This window comes from Thalassophryne amazonica, chromosome 9 (assembly GCF_902500255.1).
Source record: "Thalassophryne amazonica chromosome 9, fThaAma1.1, whole genome shotgun sequence".
NCBI lineage: Eukaryota > Metazoa > Chordata > Actinopteri > Batrachoidiformes > Batrachoididae > Thalassophryne > Thalassophryne amazonica.
The window spans coordinates 113052984-113070926 of NC_047111.1; the positions used below are offsets into that span (position 1 = coordinate 113052984).

Here is a 17943-nt window from a genome sequence, read left to right on the forward strand (position 1 = left end):
CACAGTCCACGATTGCTTTTCCTTAGCCCATTGTAACCTTGTTTTTTTCTGTTTAGGTGTCTTTTGTTTAGCTTTTCTGTATGTAAATCCCATTTCCTTTAGGCGGTTTCTTACAGTTCGGTCACAGACGTTGTCTCCAGTTTCCTCCCATTCGTTCCTCATTTGTTGTGCATTTTTGATTTTTGAGACATTGCTTTAAGTTTTCTGTCTTGACGCTTTGATGTCTTCCTTGGTCTACCAGTATGTTTGCCTTTAACAACCTTCCCATGTTGTTTGTATTTGGTCCAGAGTTTAGACACAGCTGACTGTGAACAACCAACATCTTTTGCAACATTGCGTGATGATTTACCCTCTTTTAAAAGTTTGATAATCCTCTCCTTTGTTTCAATTGACATCTCTCGTGTTAGAGCCATGATTCATGTCAGCCCACTTGGTGCAACAGCTCTCCAAGGTGTGATCACTCCTTTTTAGATGCAGACTAACGAGCAGATCTGATTTGATGCAGGTGTTAGTTTTGGGGATGAAAATTTACAGGGTGATTCCATAATTTATTCCTCAGAATTGAATGAGTCCATATTTTTTTCCCCTCTGCTTGGTCTAAAAAAGTAACCGTTACTGACTGCCACAATTTTTTTTTCTTGATTTCTTATAATGTTTCTTAAAGCCAGAAAGTTGCCATTTGAAATGACTTTAGTTTTGTGTCATGTCTGTGATCTGCTTTTTTTCTACAAAATTAAACAACTGAATGAACATCCTCCGAGGCCGGTGATTCCATCATTTTTGCCAGGGGTTGTATTATTCTGAACACTACTGTAGGTGTAAAGGGCAAAGGTGGTTATGTTTTGGAATACAAATTGCCTGTTTGAAAATGACAAAGTTAAGAGAACGAAAAAAGATAGGAATCAAACGAAGGGGTACATTATGGATTTTGACAGTTTGTCTTGACCGAAAGCTTACTCAAGAAGCTTAAATTTTCCCCATGAAGGCACTGCAGTTGGCTGGGTCACATGTGGACCAATGAACACAAAGGTGGACACTTCAGTGTTCCTTTAGTGGCAGAATTTAATCTGCAGTGGTGCTGACAACACACACACATTACAGGTTCTGAGACTTAAAATGCATATTGTCATCCTGCATGGCATAAGTTACATTACTGAATACAATCGGATCCTTGTCATTTGACTGGTGGATTCTATGCCATGTGACATTCATTATCTGTCCAAAATCTGCCCCTCCCTGAGCCTGGTTCTGCTGGAGGTTTCTTCCTGTTAAAAGGGACTTTTTCCTTCCCACTGTCACCAAGTGCTTGCTCACAGGGGGTCGTTTTGACCGTTGGGGTTTTTACATAATTATTGTATGGCCTTGCCTTACAATATAAAGCGCCTTGGGGCAACTGTTTGTTGTGATTTGGCGCTATATAAATAAAATTGATTGATTGTCCCACTGCATGACTGATGTCACGCACCATGCATTTTTGTCCCATATGCTTTGCTCTACTGAATGACTCAGACCTTTTCACAAAAATGCATCCAGGAAACTAATGCTCATGGGAACATCCTAAGAGCTCACAGAAGTGCAGCCAGATGAAGAGATGGACAAGTTCCTATCTCAATTTCTGGTTAGATTAAGGAAAGTCACACAGTGACAGTTACTCACCAATAGATCAGGCATTCCATTTATCAATTAAAATATTAGTGAAAGAAATATAAAGTGCACCATCCTCTGAAATAGGTGATAATCTGACAAAATGTTTACACTAAAATGTTCTTAAATTGAGTCTCATTCCTAAAATGAAACCACAGGTGATGTCAGAATAATAATCATAAAAGTAAAATACCATTATTGCCGTTCTCATCCTCGGCAGCAAAGTCTACTCCATTTTCCAGCAGCACAGAGCAAATGGTGGCCAAGTCCTGCTGGGCAGCCAAATGTAGGGCTGTCTGCCTGTGTTTGGTCAGCTCGTTCACTTTTGCTCCAGCAAGCAGCTAGAAGTGACGAAACAAAAAGATTAATGTATCAGTTGTATGACTCACCACAACACTTCAGTCGGTCAATGCTTCGGATCAAGAAAATGTTTTTGTTATTACCAGGTTACGGACAATAATCTCAGAGCCAGCCTGCACGGCCAGGTGCAGGGGCGTGAGTCTGGCTGCATCCTGAACCCTGGAGTTGACATTTGCTTGGACGCTGATGAGGAAGAGGACACTTTCAATATCTGAATTTTGCACAGCCACGTGGAGAAAGTTTCGTCCTTTATTGTCCACCTGGACAGACACAAACATTGGAAGTTAATTATGATTAAGAACGTAACTGCCTTGTTGACTCACCCTGAAGATTCAGACGGACAAAGTGTTGAATCTCTCTGAGCGTTACCTGCTCAGCAGCGCCTGGTTCCCTCTTCAGTATTGCCTCAGCTGCCTTATTGTTCTTGTGTGTCATAGCACAGGCAAAGGGGGTCATGCCCTGCCGGTCTCGAATGTTGAGGCAAATGTCTGGGTGGGAAATGAGCAGCTGTATAATGACATTGTGCTGGCTGCTGATGGCAGCATGGATAGGAGCTCTACCCTCTGCATCCTAATGAAGAAACAATAAACAAACAAAACACACAAATAGCATAAAATATTCACAAAATAATAGCAACCCTGTCTTGAAATATCAACTTCTTGATAAAAGAAGTGATTAAATGCATGCTTTTGTCACAGTTACAGTAAAGCAGGTCGCACTGCAAGATGGAGTCAGTGTTGAAATGTGAAAGACCTGTGCATTAACGTTAGCTCCAAACTCCAGAAGGCACTGTACCACCTCCTCCAATCCCCAGCTGCTTGCTAAGTGGAGGGGCGTTTGTCCATCTCGCGCTTCTTCGTCTCCTTCACCATTAGGACCGGGTCGCCTGGGGCTGTTCACATCACAGCCACTACGCATATATATATATATATATATATATATATATATATATATACATACACACACACACACACACACACACACAAAAGGGACCAACGGCAAGTTTAGAAACATTCCACATCCAAAATAGACTTTATCACCTCTATCACAAAGTCCTGTCTACCGGGGCAACAAAACAATTACAGGGGGTAAATACTGATATATATCTCCTTTAAACAAATTGATTGTTGCATAAATTCATCTCATTTGTTCAAATTCCAAATACGCCTGTGTGTAGTGTAGCTGAAACATTTCTCAATTATTCACATCCACCCATGAATACATCAGGAAACCTAGTCAGATCACTGTTAACTGTTTACACTGAGTTACCCTCCTACAATTGTTTACCCATCCCAAAAATGTAGTTCAATAAATCTGTTTGTGTTTTAACACACAAAGAGATTTATCCTTTCCTTACCACTGTTGCTCTGGGGGTTGGTAAGGTTAGACCTTACCTGTGTGAAGCGCTTTGAGGCAACTCTGTGATTTGGTGCTATATAAATGAAAATAAATTGAAAAAACAACTGAAGACCAGTGATGTAGCTTGAATGCAAATGTTGGACTGAAACATTTAAAGGGTTGGTGTAGAAAACATTCTTTCCATGTTTTGTCCAGGGTCTCATGTAAATCTGAGACATTTTACACTAGATGAGAATCCTAATACAACTGCCAATGTACAGGGAGACAAGCAGATAGTTGGGTTTTGAATCTTTGACTGTCTTGCTTTGAGGCATGAGTGCTACCACTGCTCCACCACCCCAGTCACAGACTTTTATTTTTTCGTCAATACAACACAATGTCTTGACCGGTTTCAAGTAGACTTTAGTATTAACGTCTCCAAACACTTTCATAAATAATGTGTGACTATACTGTAAGACACTGACTGGGGTGCAATGTATTTTCTGGACTAGAAGTTGCAATTTTATTTTTTATTTGTTTGGCTATCCTGCAGCTTATATTTTGTAATGACAATATATATAAAAAATAAAAATACTACATTATCATGTACGGCCATAAAAGGGCATTAGTAGCACAAGTGGCAAGCTACTGCGACAAGCATACTGATCTGAATGAGGTACCGTCTGAAACAGAATGGAGTAGAAGGTGGCAGTACTGCTCCATTAAGATGCCTATCGATGCAAAACAAGAAGCTCTGAATGAGAACATCTTGAATCTCAGAGAATGAACGAAATAGGTAAGTCATACTCTCAAACTGAAAGACCATGCTCCTGAATAAAAACAGGGAATAACATTCATACTATTCTGCACTCCACTTGTTTGCAATTTGTGGGACAGATGGAGGACAATGAGCAGGATGGCTAGGCTAAGTTAAAGCTGACAATATTTTAAAAATATTAAAAAGTTTAATACATTTTGTGAGGTGGATGTGCACATTTTGCTACACTTTCAAATTTTGTTTGGTGACAAGAAGCAGTTTACTCTGCTTTTGTGCCTCATAGAATAATGTTTATTAGCCCGTTGGATTCTGCTGGCTAATGCCTGTTTACATTATAAATAAATAATCCCCCATTAATTTAATTGTGCTTCTTGCTGCATGAAGCAGTTGTACAAAGTTTCAAAAATAAATGCAACACAAAGGTTCTTGTTCTTTAGGACACATTTTTGGATATATATACAGTATGGTGAACGTCCAGACCTGCGAATGAGGAAACAAGCCGAGACCTCGTTATTCTCATCAACAGCTCGGTGCAGGAGGGTCTGCTGGCAGCCAGAGGGGCCTGAGCTCCAACAAGTTGCATCACAACCATGGCGAACCTAAGAAGGACGAACAAAAAAACAAAACTAATTCATCCCAACTGCTAAACGACCACTGGTATGGAGTTCAGTCATTTTCACACTGCAGGGATGAAAGTGGTGAAAAACAAAAAAGCTGAAATCCAAAAATGCTAACTTAACATTGGAAAAGCCATAGGCATGCTAACTCATTAGCATCGCTACCGTTTTTAAGTTATAAAATACATCTGTTTCAGAAAACCATAACAGGTCAGTTTAACATAAAAAGGTAAATACTACTCACAGACCTGTGCTCTTTAGAGTTTTACTAGGGAAAAATTAGGATAAAGCAAAATAAAACAACAGCTTTACTTCAAGGGCCCTGAAGCTGCACAAAACCAGCCTGATCGAAACGCACAGCACTTAGCATTTCCTACTGAACAATACTGATCTAAAAATGACCCAGGCAACTGGCAAAAAAGCAGAAATCCACCAAAAAGTGGAAATTTTTCATCCCTGACACTGGAAGGATTTTGGAAAAGAAGAAGCCATACAAACTAAAATGCAGATTTTAATAAGAATCCTCTGGGGTCTACGGGCATTTTTTTTTTTTTCAAGTTTACCCTTTAAAGGTACTTTCTTTTAGTCTAATGCCCATGTATTACTTATCAAAATGTTCAGAACAATCGCAACTTTCAGAATGTGCGGCACATACGTCTAGATCACTATACAGAGAAATAATTTGGCTCTAAAGCTGAAAATATGAGTGTGACAGTGGAAGATGCAGAGGACAGGGTGAAATGGAGACAGATGATCTGCTGTGGTGACCACTAACGGAAGCAGCTGAAAGACAGAGAAGATGATGTGTAAATCTTTGCATATGCATCTGTCTCACCAACGTGGACGCAATATCTTCCAGTCCATTCTCCAGTGCCAGCCACAGTGGCGTGTCTCCTTTATCATCCATTACAGACATATCAGCACCTCGTGTACAGATGGCATCCACCACGAGGGGCAGCTCATTACTGATGGCTAACTGTAGTGCTGTTTGTCCCTCCTGAGTCCTGGAAATGAGAAGGCAAGACAAAACTGTAGCACAAGAACTAGTTATTGAATCTTCATAATACCTTTAATCAGCAGATTAAGTCAAAGGTTAATGGGTCTGTCTCACAGATGAATAACTTCTATCATATGGAAACAAAGCTGTGGTTGTAGATTTGATCAGGAAACATGAGAGAGAACTCTTGAAAACAACGAGCATTACATCAGAAAAGCCAGAGCCAAATTTATTCAATACAAAATATTTCACAGATATAACTGCACCCCAAGAAGACTCAATAAAATTGGTCTATCTGAAGGCAGTTTATGTTGGAAATGTAATATAGAACACTGAGGAAACATGCATGCATTATGTGTGATTTTTCCTTTATTTTGGACCATTGTGGAATATGTGGGTGAGGTGTTAGAATCTGAAGTGTTCAGATCTACAAGGTCGCGTGTCTCCCCGGGGACAGAAGCATTATCAACTAAATTTGTGCTCAGATAATTCTAAAATGATGGAAAGAGCCTCAAACTCTGAGAATGATCAAAATGCATATTGAAAAATGCTGACAAGACTGAACTTGAAAAATTATATAGTTAAAAAAAATAAAACAAACAGCGGTATAGCTATAGTGGTTATGTGTTCTGGAGAGGGTGACCTAACCTTGACAATAATCTGACAGGCTGATCTAGCATAATGTGTACGTTGTCAGTACTAAGGGCCCCTTCACACATAACACGAATGAAGCCGACTAGCACACGAAGGAGGAATTGCAAGCCATTCATGAAAAATCAGAGCCACCTCAAATGCCTCATATACCTGTCGCTACAACCATCCGTGCCCACAAGTGGCCAAAAGACAGCGAATGCTCATTCGTTCCCCCTCTCAGCAGATGTCGGCCATATTCCAGGTGTCGCACATGAACATCCAATACTGTTCGGTGCACACTTAGAAAAGGCGGGGCTATTCACGCTCCTGGTATGATAGTAGACCGCAGGAGATCACATTCGACCTGTCTGTAAAAACTGTCAAAGTGCAACACGAGTGTGGAGTCACCGAGCAACACACATGGGTGTATCTGTGCCGACTGCCCCCCCCACACACACACACACAAACACCGTGAATCCAACACTGTTGCTGTGGCTGAAGGTCCCAGAGTCCAGTCGCTTTGCTCATATGCTTCGCTGTGGACATACAGCGCCTGTCAGCTGACCGCAGACTGTCAGCTGGACGTAACCGTGCACGCAAGGTGTGAAATAAAAAACACAGACATCAGACAGATGCAGGACAAACACATAACATAATACATACATTACATTAAAATCACAGAACAAAGCAACAAAAAGTGAGCATTTTTGTTGTGTGATCTGCGGGGTCTGCTAACAGAGGTGGGCAGGTCCCCTTGCGATGTGCAGCTGTTCAGATATCTGTGCTCACAAGTCACAGCTCGGGAACACCTGTACTGACTTGTAGGATATTAAGTCGCATAACTACAGCGTGAAGCATGGACGTCGGCACGGTGCGCCGGTGCAGCGGCAACGCTGGTGAATATTGTTCCATGCAGGAAATCGTCCCACGGGACGCCCTCACATTTTGGCAGTTATTACGGCGCTGTTTTTGCTGTAATTAAAGACTTCCTCTTCGTCTACATCGTCTAATTTCTTTCTCTCTCTTTTTTTAAAATACCTTTTACTTCCTTGTTGATTTTAGGCATTTTACGCTCCTGTTATAGGACAGTGACTGTAGCGCAGTGGTAAAGTTTCTGTCTGTTAATCAGAGCTTTCGTAAATTGCAGGTTCCAGTCCTGTGGGTGGCATGCATTTTTATTTTTTGTTTTTCCATAGCAGTGTGTTCCGCATTCCAGCTGGTTTTTATTTTTTCCACAGCATCTGCAAGATATGGTTCCACACGCTCCAGCTGCTAGCACTGTGTTCATGCACGCACGTGCACGAAACAGTCGCCGGTGTGCCCTGCACACCTATGTAACCGTGCGTCCCTCACAACAGCAGGTGGAATGTTTCGTGGTTCCCCATTTCATGTTTGGTTTTCAGATTTTCTTCTGGTTTCTGCATCTTTGGTGTAATGTGTGAAGGGGCCCTAATGTTCACCCAGCTACACTAACCATATAGCTGGCTTTTTATAACTGGCCTGTCTGATTGTGTGCTGTTTTGAGCTTTTAGTTCTGTTGTTGGACATTCTCACAGTAAAACTCAAAACTCTAAATTATAAATAAAGGGCTACCTAAATCATCATAAATCAGCTACCTAAATCGCCTTTTCCTTCTTAAACACATACATCTTTGTTTCTGGTTTAGGCTTATACGAGGTCTATTAGAAAAGTATCCGACCTTACTTTTTCAAAAACCATATGGATTTGAATCACGTGTGATTGCGTCAGACAAGCTTGAACCCTCGTGCGCATGCGCGGGTTTTTCCACGCCTGTCGGTTGCGTCATTCGCCTGTGAGCAGGCTTTGAGTGAGGAGTGGTCCACCCTCTCGGCGGATTTTCATTGTCAGGAAATGGCGGAATGATTTGGGCTTTTTTTCCATCAGAATTTTTTCAGAAACTGTTAGAGACTGGCAGCTGGAAACCATTAGAAAAATTTGTCTGGCTTTCGGTGAAAATTTTACGGGCTTCACAGAGAATAAGGACTGTTACTACAGCTTTAAGGACAGCTTTAAGGACCCTCGGCGCGCCGCGCTCCGTGCCGCCATCGAGAGCCACAAACCACCACATCATTTCTAAATGGATGACTGTATGGATCCATGACCATCATGTGCAATTTCTCTGGTTATCACAAGAGCTGGACATCAACCATTTTCCGGCAGATTTTTTTAACAAGAGATTTTGTCATGGAAAGCCGAGCGGAGGCGACGCGCGAAGGCTCCGCTCCTCTTTCCATGACAAAAACTCCTGTAACAGTGGAATGTGCCGTTCATTTCCAAACTGGATGCTGTGTTTTATCCGGGACGTTGTCTGACTAGCACAAGAATTGTGAAAAGATGTGGACATCAGCACTTTTTCGGCACATTGAGACAGACGTGCAGAGGAATTCCGCACGTCACGGCGGTGCCACATGGCGCACAGCAATGCCATGATGAAGCCTCACTGGACATGTTCTGGCATGTCCAGGCACATCCACAATTTCTCGGATAATCACTCGATGGAAAAACCACCAACAGCTGTCTGAACGCCATCTCAAAGCCGTCCTGTGAGACCAAAACGGAGGTGTTCCTTTGTCTCGCTCCATCAGCAAATCGGTCGTGATGCGCGAAGCCTCCGCTCGGCTTTCCATGACAAAATCTCTTGTTAAAAGTGATATCTGCTGGAAAATGGTTGATGTCCAGCTCTTGTGATAACCAGAGAAAGTGCACACGACGGTCTCGGATCCACAGAGCCATCCGTTTAGAAATGATCCGGTGGTTTGTGGCTCTCAATGGCGGCACGGAGCGCAGCGCGCCGAGCGTCCTTAAAGCCGTCCTTAAAGCTGTAGTAACAGTCATTCTCTGTGAAGCCCGTAAAATTTTCACCGAAAGCCAGATAAATTTTTCGAATGGTTTCCAGCTGCCAGTCTCTAACAGTTTCTGAAAAAAATTCTGATGGAAAAAAAGCCAAATCATTCCGCCATTTCCTGACAATGAAAATCCGCCGAGGGGGCTGGACCATTCCTCACTCAAAGCCTGCTCACAGGCGAATGATGCAACCGACAGGTGTGGAAAAACTCACGCATGCGCACGAGAGTTCAAGCCTGTCTGACGCAATCACACGTGATTCAAATCCATATGGTTTTTGAAAAAAATAAGGTCAGATACTTTTCTAATAGACCTCGTATAATGTGTGCACCCACTAAAGATTAACCATAAATCAACCAAGTTTTGTTCCACTAGCTACCACTGAATTTGTAGTTTAACCAAGAAATATTTTTTTTTTGTATTTAAGAGAGTACTATGAAAGTATTAATTCTACAACTTTTAATGTTACAATATAGTTGCATGCAACAGTGTCCATCTCTAACAACAGCAATGTTTTACAATTTAACACATTACATAATGCTGACATCACATTACCGAACGCTGATGTCTGCCTGATGCTCCAGAAGGAAGAGGGCGCTCTTGCTGTCCTGTCTTTGAATAGCCATGTGAAGCAGGGTTTGTCCATTGGACATAGTGTCATTGATAGAAGCTCCTGAGCCCAGTAGCTGAGCTGCTATGGTGTGCATACCTAACAGAGACACAGCTATGCATCACACGCTGTGCACAGATCACCACACACACTTCCAACAGTTTCACAGTCTCATGTGTGTAACGCATGCTCCCTGTGGAGCCGTACTGCCATGTACCTGTCCAGAGGGCCAAGCCCAGCACAGTCTGATCCATCGAGTCTTTAAGGCTGAAGTCTGGAATAATCTGGAAGTTGTTGGTAGCATGTAGTGCATTTGCTGAAACAGACACCATGTAAAAATTTACTGGATGCATTCCATGGGTCCGGTGATTTCAGACATACATACAAATTCTTTGCCCCATGACTTTTTGGCTAGTTAGAGCTCCAAATTGGTCAGATGCATTCAGATTTCTAAACACTGACAACATGATGCTGACCTTTGTGTTCAAGGATGACCGATACAACATCTGGGTGGTTGTGAACAATAGCCATGTGGAGGGGGCTCTGCATAGCTACCCCATGGGTGTCATCTGGTAGGGCTTTCTGTGTCTGTAGATTGGGATTGGCCCCCTGCTGAAGCAGCTCGGCTGTCAGGCTAGCCAGGCCACAGCGACACGCTGTGTGAAGTGGGCTCTCACCCTGAAGATGATAGACAGAAAAACATGGCAACTATTCTGGTAATTGATTGTTTTAAGAAGTCTGTTAAAAGACCAGAAACAAAACAAATAAATTAATACAGATTAAATCATCCTAAAATTAACCAACACATGAATCAATCATGAATTCATTGAATTACACCTGGTTGCACGGTAAGATTTCAAAATTGACTGTAGATTTTCAATACCTGAGAGACCCCACACATGGCGATAAAAAAAAAATAAAAAAATAAAAAAATAATTGATGGGTGATTCTTTAACTACGGGCACTATTGGCCTTGTAAATGTAATTTCCACCACACCATTGCCTTACAATATAAAGCGCCTTGGGGCAACTGTTTGTTGTGATTTGGTGCTATATACATGTGCTCTGATGTCACTGTTTATCTCCATAGAAACTACCCAAACAATCTTTCATACAAACTGTTTAAAGGGACATTACAGTGTTGTGGTGAAAATTACGGCAATAGTGTGGGACAACTACATTTTGTTTAAAAAGATCACAACAGTTGTATGACATTGAATACCCCAATTATGTTTTGATTATTTTACTGATATTTTATTCAGAGATATTTTAAAACATTAGAAAAAATGTTTCTTTACCATTCATTTTTATCAATGAAGATGAAAAGTCTGGGTGTGGGACAAGCACAAAACGGCAATATTTGCATATAATGATGCTGAAAAAAGGTGAAAAAGTCATCACAGACTACTAGAACAAATTTCTTAACACACTTTCATTGTAAAGATAACTATAAAAGTGTGAAATTTCCCCTTTTTTCTGTTTTTCATACAATATGATCAAAGGACATAATAAGTGCCCGTAGTCTAAGAATCACCCAGATATAACAGTTTTGGTCATACAGTGTGTGGTGTGCAGCCACATGGTAAAGACAACACACCACACACTAACAGATTTCACTCACCAACATTCCCAGGTCAGATGAGAAATCTCGCAAAACCTCTCGAGATCAAACGTGACTTCCGAGTAAACAATTTTCGATTCCCCTCTTTGCTTCCATCACCTCACTTTCTGACTGGCTACACGAAACATTCAACAGCCTGCATGCTGGTTTGTGCTCTGGGCACACCCCACACGCTGGGATATCAGGCCAAGACAATCGAACATGTTGGATAGTCATGATTTGAGTTCTGAGTGGTCCAGACATACTACCAAGCAGACTAGAGCACGCTTAACAAAACACACACAGCAGAAATATCTGATAAGATTATCTTTAGAGCCATCATAGTCTGGGCTTCCTTAAGGCTGTTTCAAGGGGAAGATCGGGTCTGAAATCGGCATAATTATTTTGCCGTGTAAACCAGGCATAAGCGATATGCAACTATCATGTGTCAAAAAAAAAAAAAAAAAAAATCAATATTTCTGAAAGAAAAGCTGTAATTGTGTTGACGATGTGAACCAATCAGTGATACTTAACTATGAGTAAAAATAAAAACATCTATCTTACATAAAAAAAAAATGCTTACATAAGAACATGTATGTATTTTTGTCAGTTCTCTGGCTACTAAAAAATATTTATTGACCTGGGATATCTATCAAAAGCTTTCCAAGTTCTGACTTTACATTCATTAAACTGTGCAGATACTGTACAGACAGATCCATTATTCATAATTCATTTGTTTTCTAACTGGAGAGATCTTCACATTGTTAAGCAAAACGCCTGCCCTGATGACATTTAACAAGCACAAATACTGCCTGTGAAATTAGGCTGAATGTATTACAATGAAAATGTGTGCCTAATATTTATACATACCCATTTGTTAACATGGTTGACCTTTGCCCCATGAGTTGCTAAGAAAAGTGCAGCTGCCTCATTGCCTGCCCTCGCTGCTCGCTGCATGAGACAGTTTCCTTCAAACAGATCAAACAGAGGTGGAAAAACAATTAAAAATGTGTTACACTGGACCCACCAACAGTTTTGCATTTAACTGTGACTTTGTGAATTAATACCTGTGGAAATGTCAGGTGCATCTGGGTTGCTCCCTCTGTGGATGAGTTGTGCAGCAAAACTGTTCTCATCAAAGGAGGTCCCGTTCACCACGGGTGCATCATCCTCAAATGGATTTACAGACGGGTCTGAAGTCACTGTGATATACTGCAGAGCCAACCACAGAGCGGTGCTGCCTTCATGGTCCTTCAGTTCCAGGTCAAGACTGACAAGACGGCCAAACAACAGCAGGATGCATTATTTCTGGACCACAATCATGAACACCGTCACGACATTTGACATCGTCCAAAACTCTCTCTGACGGACTGCTGCAGCACGTGAAGGCAAACTAATTTCTGAATCATGGAAATAATAAGCAGCAGCAGGAAGCAAATTATAAAATAATTAATTTAGTCTCCATTATAAACAGTGATAACACAACACTAATGACAAAGACTACTGTCAACAGTATAATTTTTTTAAAGCACTTACTGTTTGCACTGTAGTAGCTGGCTGAATACTGGCTCATTACCTGAGGCCACAGCTTCATGCAAAGGAGTTCTAAAGCAAACAAACAAATGCCATCATAATGAAGTGTTATAGTTTGTCCCGTCAATCAACAACTACAACTGTCCAAAAATATCCCTTTTCAATTTCAACATCATGTTTCCTTCTGGCTACATTCAGTGTGAAACCAACTACAACAGAACCGTCAACTAACCAATATAATATATGTTATGATATGTCAGGTAATTTCTCTGGAATCTGACAAAGAAAAATTATCAGCATGTTTGGAATCCACAGCCCACTTCACTTTGAGCTAAAGAAGTGATGATGCACTGTTAAATGTATAAATAAAAATTAGGTTTTGTGTCATTTACCTGCCCTTGCTGTTCTGCATGTTGGGGTTGGCTCCGGTTTTGAGGAGAGCCTCTGCAATTTGTGCCATGCCGCTCATCACCTCTGCTGAGTGTTTCTTAGGGTTGAAAGAACAGACTAGGTGAAGGGGCGTCTCTACCGCCCCCACTGTGGCCGCATTCACCTGGGCTGAGTGACGGATCAGGAAGATGGCGGCAAATTCATCACCTAGAACGTTTTTTTAAAATAAGTACGTATAGACAGTAAAGAAGATGCACACAATTTTCAAGTCTGCAGAAGCAATCACCATCTGTCCATCTACATGCTCTCTTTAGAAGGTCACAACCAATTCTAAATTCCTACAATTTTATCACTTTTATATAACAGCAACGCTTCTAAATTAAATTCCCAACAGATATCAAATTTCGCACTGAGTCTGGTGTCCAATAAAGAGGAAAAGTTTAACATTTTCCAGTCTCAGAAAGGACACGCAATGTTGTTGGTCAACCTAGTCACATTCCGACCACGACAATATCCAAGAGCAGCAATTTGAAATTATGCTGCGCCCGACGATTTTTACAATTGTGCCGATTGGCTGAAATGTAACTTGGTGGATCAATAAACCTGCATCTTAACCAGCAGAGGGAAACCTCTTCATGACACCAGTGTCAGCACAAAATGACATCCACAGACCAGCGAGAGCTTCTCATACCTGACTGACAAATACCATGTTTAAACAGATGTGAGGGTTGCCCACAACTAAAATTCTTAAATAAAATTAGTTAATGTTTTAAATTGCTGCACCCCACCCCCCAATTTAGGTCGTAATTTGGCCTCACCTCTTTGGATGGCCTTGTGTAGGAGGCTCCAGCCGCTCTGGTCCACCATATCAACATCAGCTTTGCTGTTAACAAGAGTGGTGGCAATGCTCTCTAATTTATGAGAGAGTGCCAGGTCCAGTGCCAGGTCACCATTGTTGTCCAGTTCATTTAGCTTTCCAGGCAGCTTAAATAAACAAAACAAAAAACAGTTAATGTGAAATCTCTCCATGGCATAATGAGAAGCATTACTCTATGACACTACATGCACTCACTGTAGACGAACCCAAACTACAGGTTTTAGCACTGTGAGCAACCAGAGAACTGACCTGTGAGTCCATCTCAATGAGATAGAGGAAGACCACATCTTCTCGCTCAACTTTAATGGCTTTATGGAGAGGATATTCTGTTTTAGACTTGATCATCTTGTACAGAAGTTGGGCACTCATGGTGCTGAAATCTTCTTTCCTCAGATCATCCTAATAAGAGACCACCAAAAAAAAAAAACCCCACAGTGGAAAATATCACAGCTGTCCCAGGATGAAAACACTCCACAACATGAATTAACAATCATATCCTGATGCTAAAGAACTTAAACGTATGATGAAGTCAATCCTTGTGCAAGAACCTGCTGACTGATCAGTCCTCCCCAACCTAACATTCATAAAGACAAACATGACAACCTCAAAGCTGAAGTCTAGGGGTGTGCGATACGAGGTCTGTGAGAAAAGTATTGTACCTTTTTATTTTTTTCAAAAACTATATGGATTTGATTCATATGTTTTTACGTCAGCCAAGCTTGAACCTTTGTGCGCATGCGTGAGTTTTTCCACGCCTGTTGGTTGCGTCATTCGCCCGTGGGCAGGCTTTGAGTGAGCACTGCTCCACCCCTCTCGTTGTTATTTCATTGTCAGGAAATGGCGGAATGATTTGGGCTTTTTTTTCCATCAGAATTTTTTCAGAAACTGTTAGAGACTGGCAGCTGGAAACCATTCGAAAAATTTATCTGGCTTTCGGTGAAAATTTTACGGGCTTCACAGAGAATAAGGAGTGTTACTACAGCTTTAAGGACGGCCCACAATGGCGCACGGTGCGCCGCGCTCCGAGCCGCCATCGAGAGGCAGAAAACACCACATCATTTCTAAACGGATGGCTGTGTGGAGCTGGGACCGTCGTGAGCAATTTCTCTGGTTATCACAAGAGCTGGACATCAGCCATTTTCCGGCAGATTTCACTTTTCACAAGAGATTTTGTCATGGAAAGCCACGCGGAGGCTTCACGCGTCAGGACCGATTCGCTGATCGAGCGAGACAAAGGAACACCTCCGTTTCGGAGTGCCAGGGGACAAGCCCAGCTCTCTACAATTTCTCTTATACTCACTGGGCTGGTAAGCACTGAAAGCCGAGATAGGCATGTCCCAACTTGTCCTCTAACACTCCGAAATGGAGGCGTTCTTTGTCTCGCTTCATCAGCGAATCGGTCGTGACGCGCGACGCCTCCGCGCGGCTTTCCATGACAAAATCTCTTGTTAAAAGTGAAATCTGCCGGAAAATGGCTGATGTCCAGCTCTTGTGATAACCAGAGAAATTGCTCACAACGGTCCCAGCTCCACACAGCGATCCGTTTAGAAATGATGTGGTGTTTTGTGCCTCTCGATGGCGGCTCGGAGCATGGCGCGCCGTGCGCCATTGTGGGCCGTCCTTAAAGCTGTAGTAACAGTCCTTATTCTCTGTGAAGCCCGTAAAAGTTTCACTGAAAGCCAGATAAATTTTTCGAATGGTTTCCAGCTGCTTGTCTCTAACAGTTTCTGAAAAAATTCTGATGGAAAAAAAAGCCCAAATCATTCCGCCATTTCCTGACAATGAAACAACGACGAGAGGGGTGGAGCAGTGCTCACTCAAAGCCTGCCCACAGGCGAATGATGCAACCGACAGGCGTGGAAAAACTCATGCATGCGCACGAAGGTTCAAGCTTGGCTGACGTAAAAACATATGAATCAAATCCATATAGTTTTTGAAAAAATAAAAAGGTACAATACTTTTCTCACAGACCTCGTATATACCGTCGACAATAATATCATGACTGCTGTTGTAACAATGTGCAATCTGATGTTACTGAATAATTAAGGTCCCAATTGCAGCAGAGCAGTGTTGCTAGATTGGGCGGTTTTGAATTTTGCAGGCTGAAGCAGCACTGCAAAGCAGATTTACAGTCACATGATCTGTTATTACCAGTGTCTCCACAAGATAGGTTAACTCTTTGTATGACAGAGGTTAAACACATGAAGGAAAAAGGAGGGCAACTAAAACATCAATTCGACCGCATTTCGTTTTGCCGTCTTTCTTGACAGTTTCTTAACGTTTGCTTAGTTTTTGTAACGTGAGCCTATTGTTTGCCTTCATTTGCTGAACCAGCTGAATGTTTTCACACAGTACAAAAGCCGGGTTTTAAGCGCTTTTATGGAGGAGCTGCAGCTCCGTCCCAGCGCCGAGTCCTGGAATGCAGCAATGCAGACACACACTGCTCCAGCTGTGGCTCCAGGCACGTTTCATTTAAAGTGTCGAGATCAACGTTAACTTCGGTTTCGTTTCGTTCCTCTTTCGTCCCTTTTGCGCTCTTGTTTTGCAGGCTGTTCGGTGATAAAGCTCTTTCGTCCACCTTTTCTCAACAAATTGTGATTTTTTTTTTTTTTTTTTTTTTACTTTTTTCCCTTTGTTCAGGAATTGGCATGTGCCGTGTGACTGGACCATTAGTTGTCAGATGCGCATCAACCTTGCTAGTGTGCAAGTGGTTTGGATTCGATAAGATGAATGTTGCCCAAAAGACAGCAATGTGCAAAATATGTCAGAAACTTGTTGCTGTTGAAAACAGTGAACTTGTTTCACCACCTGTGAACTAACGACAGCAAGGAATATAAAAATAAGAAAAGCTTTGAGTCTCAGCTGATCAGGAGAAAAGCATAAATTAGTTAAGGTGTTTGCACAACACACTCAGCAAACTCTATTTGATCCAAATAATATTTGCACTTGTGATTAATGCTTTGATATTGTTCTTAACTTTAACCCTTAGGTTTTAAGGAAATAAATAAGAGCTATTTTTCTTAGCATTATGTCCACTAATGTCATCAGTAAGCAACAACTAATCCCTACTAGTACTAACACTTTTATGATCACACTTTTGAAGAACATTTTATTTATTATGGTCATAGTCACAACAAAATAAGGTATTATTTTTTGCCCATATCACACACCCCTACTGAAGCCTCAAGTTACTGTACTGTAAATGATGACATGGCTCTCCTTAGTGCAGGTATCCGTACATCATGGTTAATTCATTTTTTGCAATACAAAGAAGACATTCTGGTTTGAGATCAAAAGGTAAATACGAGAAGCAGTTTTTTTTTTATTTCCTGATATTTAAATTTAGATATGTTAAAGAACTTCTCACCAAGTTTCATTAAGATCAGTTGTGTCATTTTTAAAAGATATATTTAAAGCTTAGACTACCCAGTTGGCTCACCCAGTGACTGGCTATGATCTCACCACAGTAGTTCATCAGGGTGGCAGCGTTTAACTCCTCTGCAGTCTGGTAAAAGCGAATACAGTTCCTGACATTCACCGAGGACATGACGCCTTTTTCACACCTATCCCATGACAGACAAAAAGAAAAAATACAATGGAGGGCTTGGACAACAAATTTTTCAACACAAAATAGCACAGTCACAGGAAATAGATAAAAAAAAAAAAAAACACACACACACACACACAGGACAGTATGTAAA

At 41.5% G+C, this 17943-nt stretch overlaps 1 protein-coding gene across 1 annotated transcript in view; it reads right to left on the reverse strand.

Annotated features, from left to right (window-relative positions):
- Nucleotides 1–17943, reverse strand: part of ankfy1 (ankyrin repeat and FYVE domain containing 1) — a 74510-nt gene that overhangs the window by 22456 nt on the left and 34111 nt on the right. The window contains exons 5-20 of the mRNA XM_034178987.1: nucleotides 17682–17805; nucleotides 14492–14641; nucleotides 14184–14349; nucleotides 13368–13572; nucleotides 12979–13047; nucleotides 12510–12712; nucleotides 12313–12410; nucleotides 10319–10520; nucleotides 10060–10158; nucleotides 9788–9941; nucleotides 5573–5741; nucleotides 4601–4719; nucleotides 2758–2914; nucleotides 2374–2574; nucleotides 2088–2264; nucleotides 1838–1985 (exon numbers count right to left, since the gene is read on the reverse strand). Coding sequence (XP_034034878.1) covers nucleotides 1838–1985; nucleotides 2088–2264; nucleotides 2374–2574; nucleotides 2758–2914; nucleotides 4601–4719; nucleotides 5573–5741; nucleotides 9788–9941; nucleotides 10060–10158; nucleotides 10319–10520; nucleotides 12313–12410; nucleotides 12510–12712; nucleotides 12979–13047; nucleotides 13368–13572; nucleotides 14184–14349; nucleotides 14492–14641; nucleotides 17682–17805 — 2441 coding nt within the window. The remainder of the gene's footprint in view (nucleotides 1–1837; nucleotides 1986–2087; nucleotides 2265–2373; nucleotides 2575–2757; nucleotides 2915–4600; nucleotides 4720–5572; nucleotides 5742–9787; nucleotides 9942–10059; nucleotides 10159–10318; nucleotides 10521–12312; nucleotides 12411–12509; nucleotides 12713–12978; nucleotides 13048–13367; nucleotides 13573–14183; nucleotides 14350–14491; nucleotides 14642–17681; nucleotides 17806–17943) is intronic.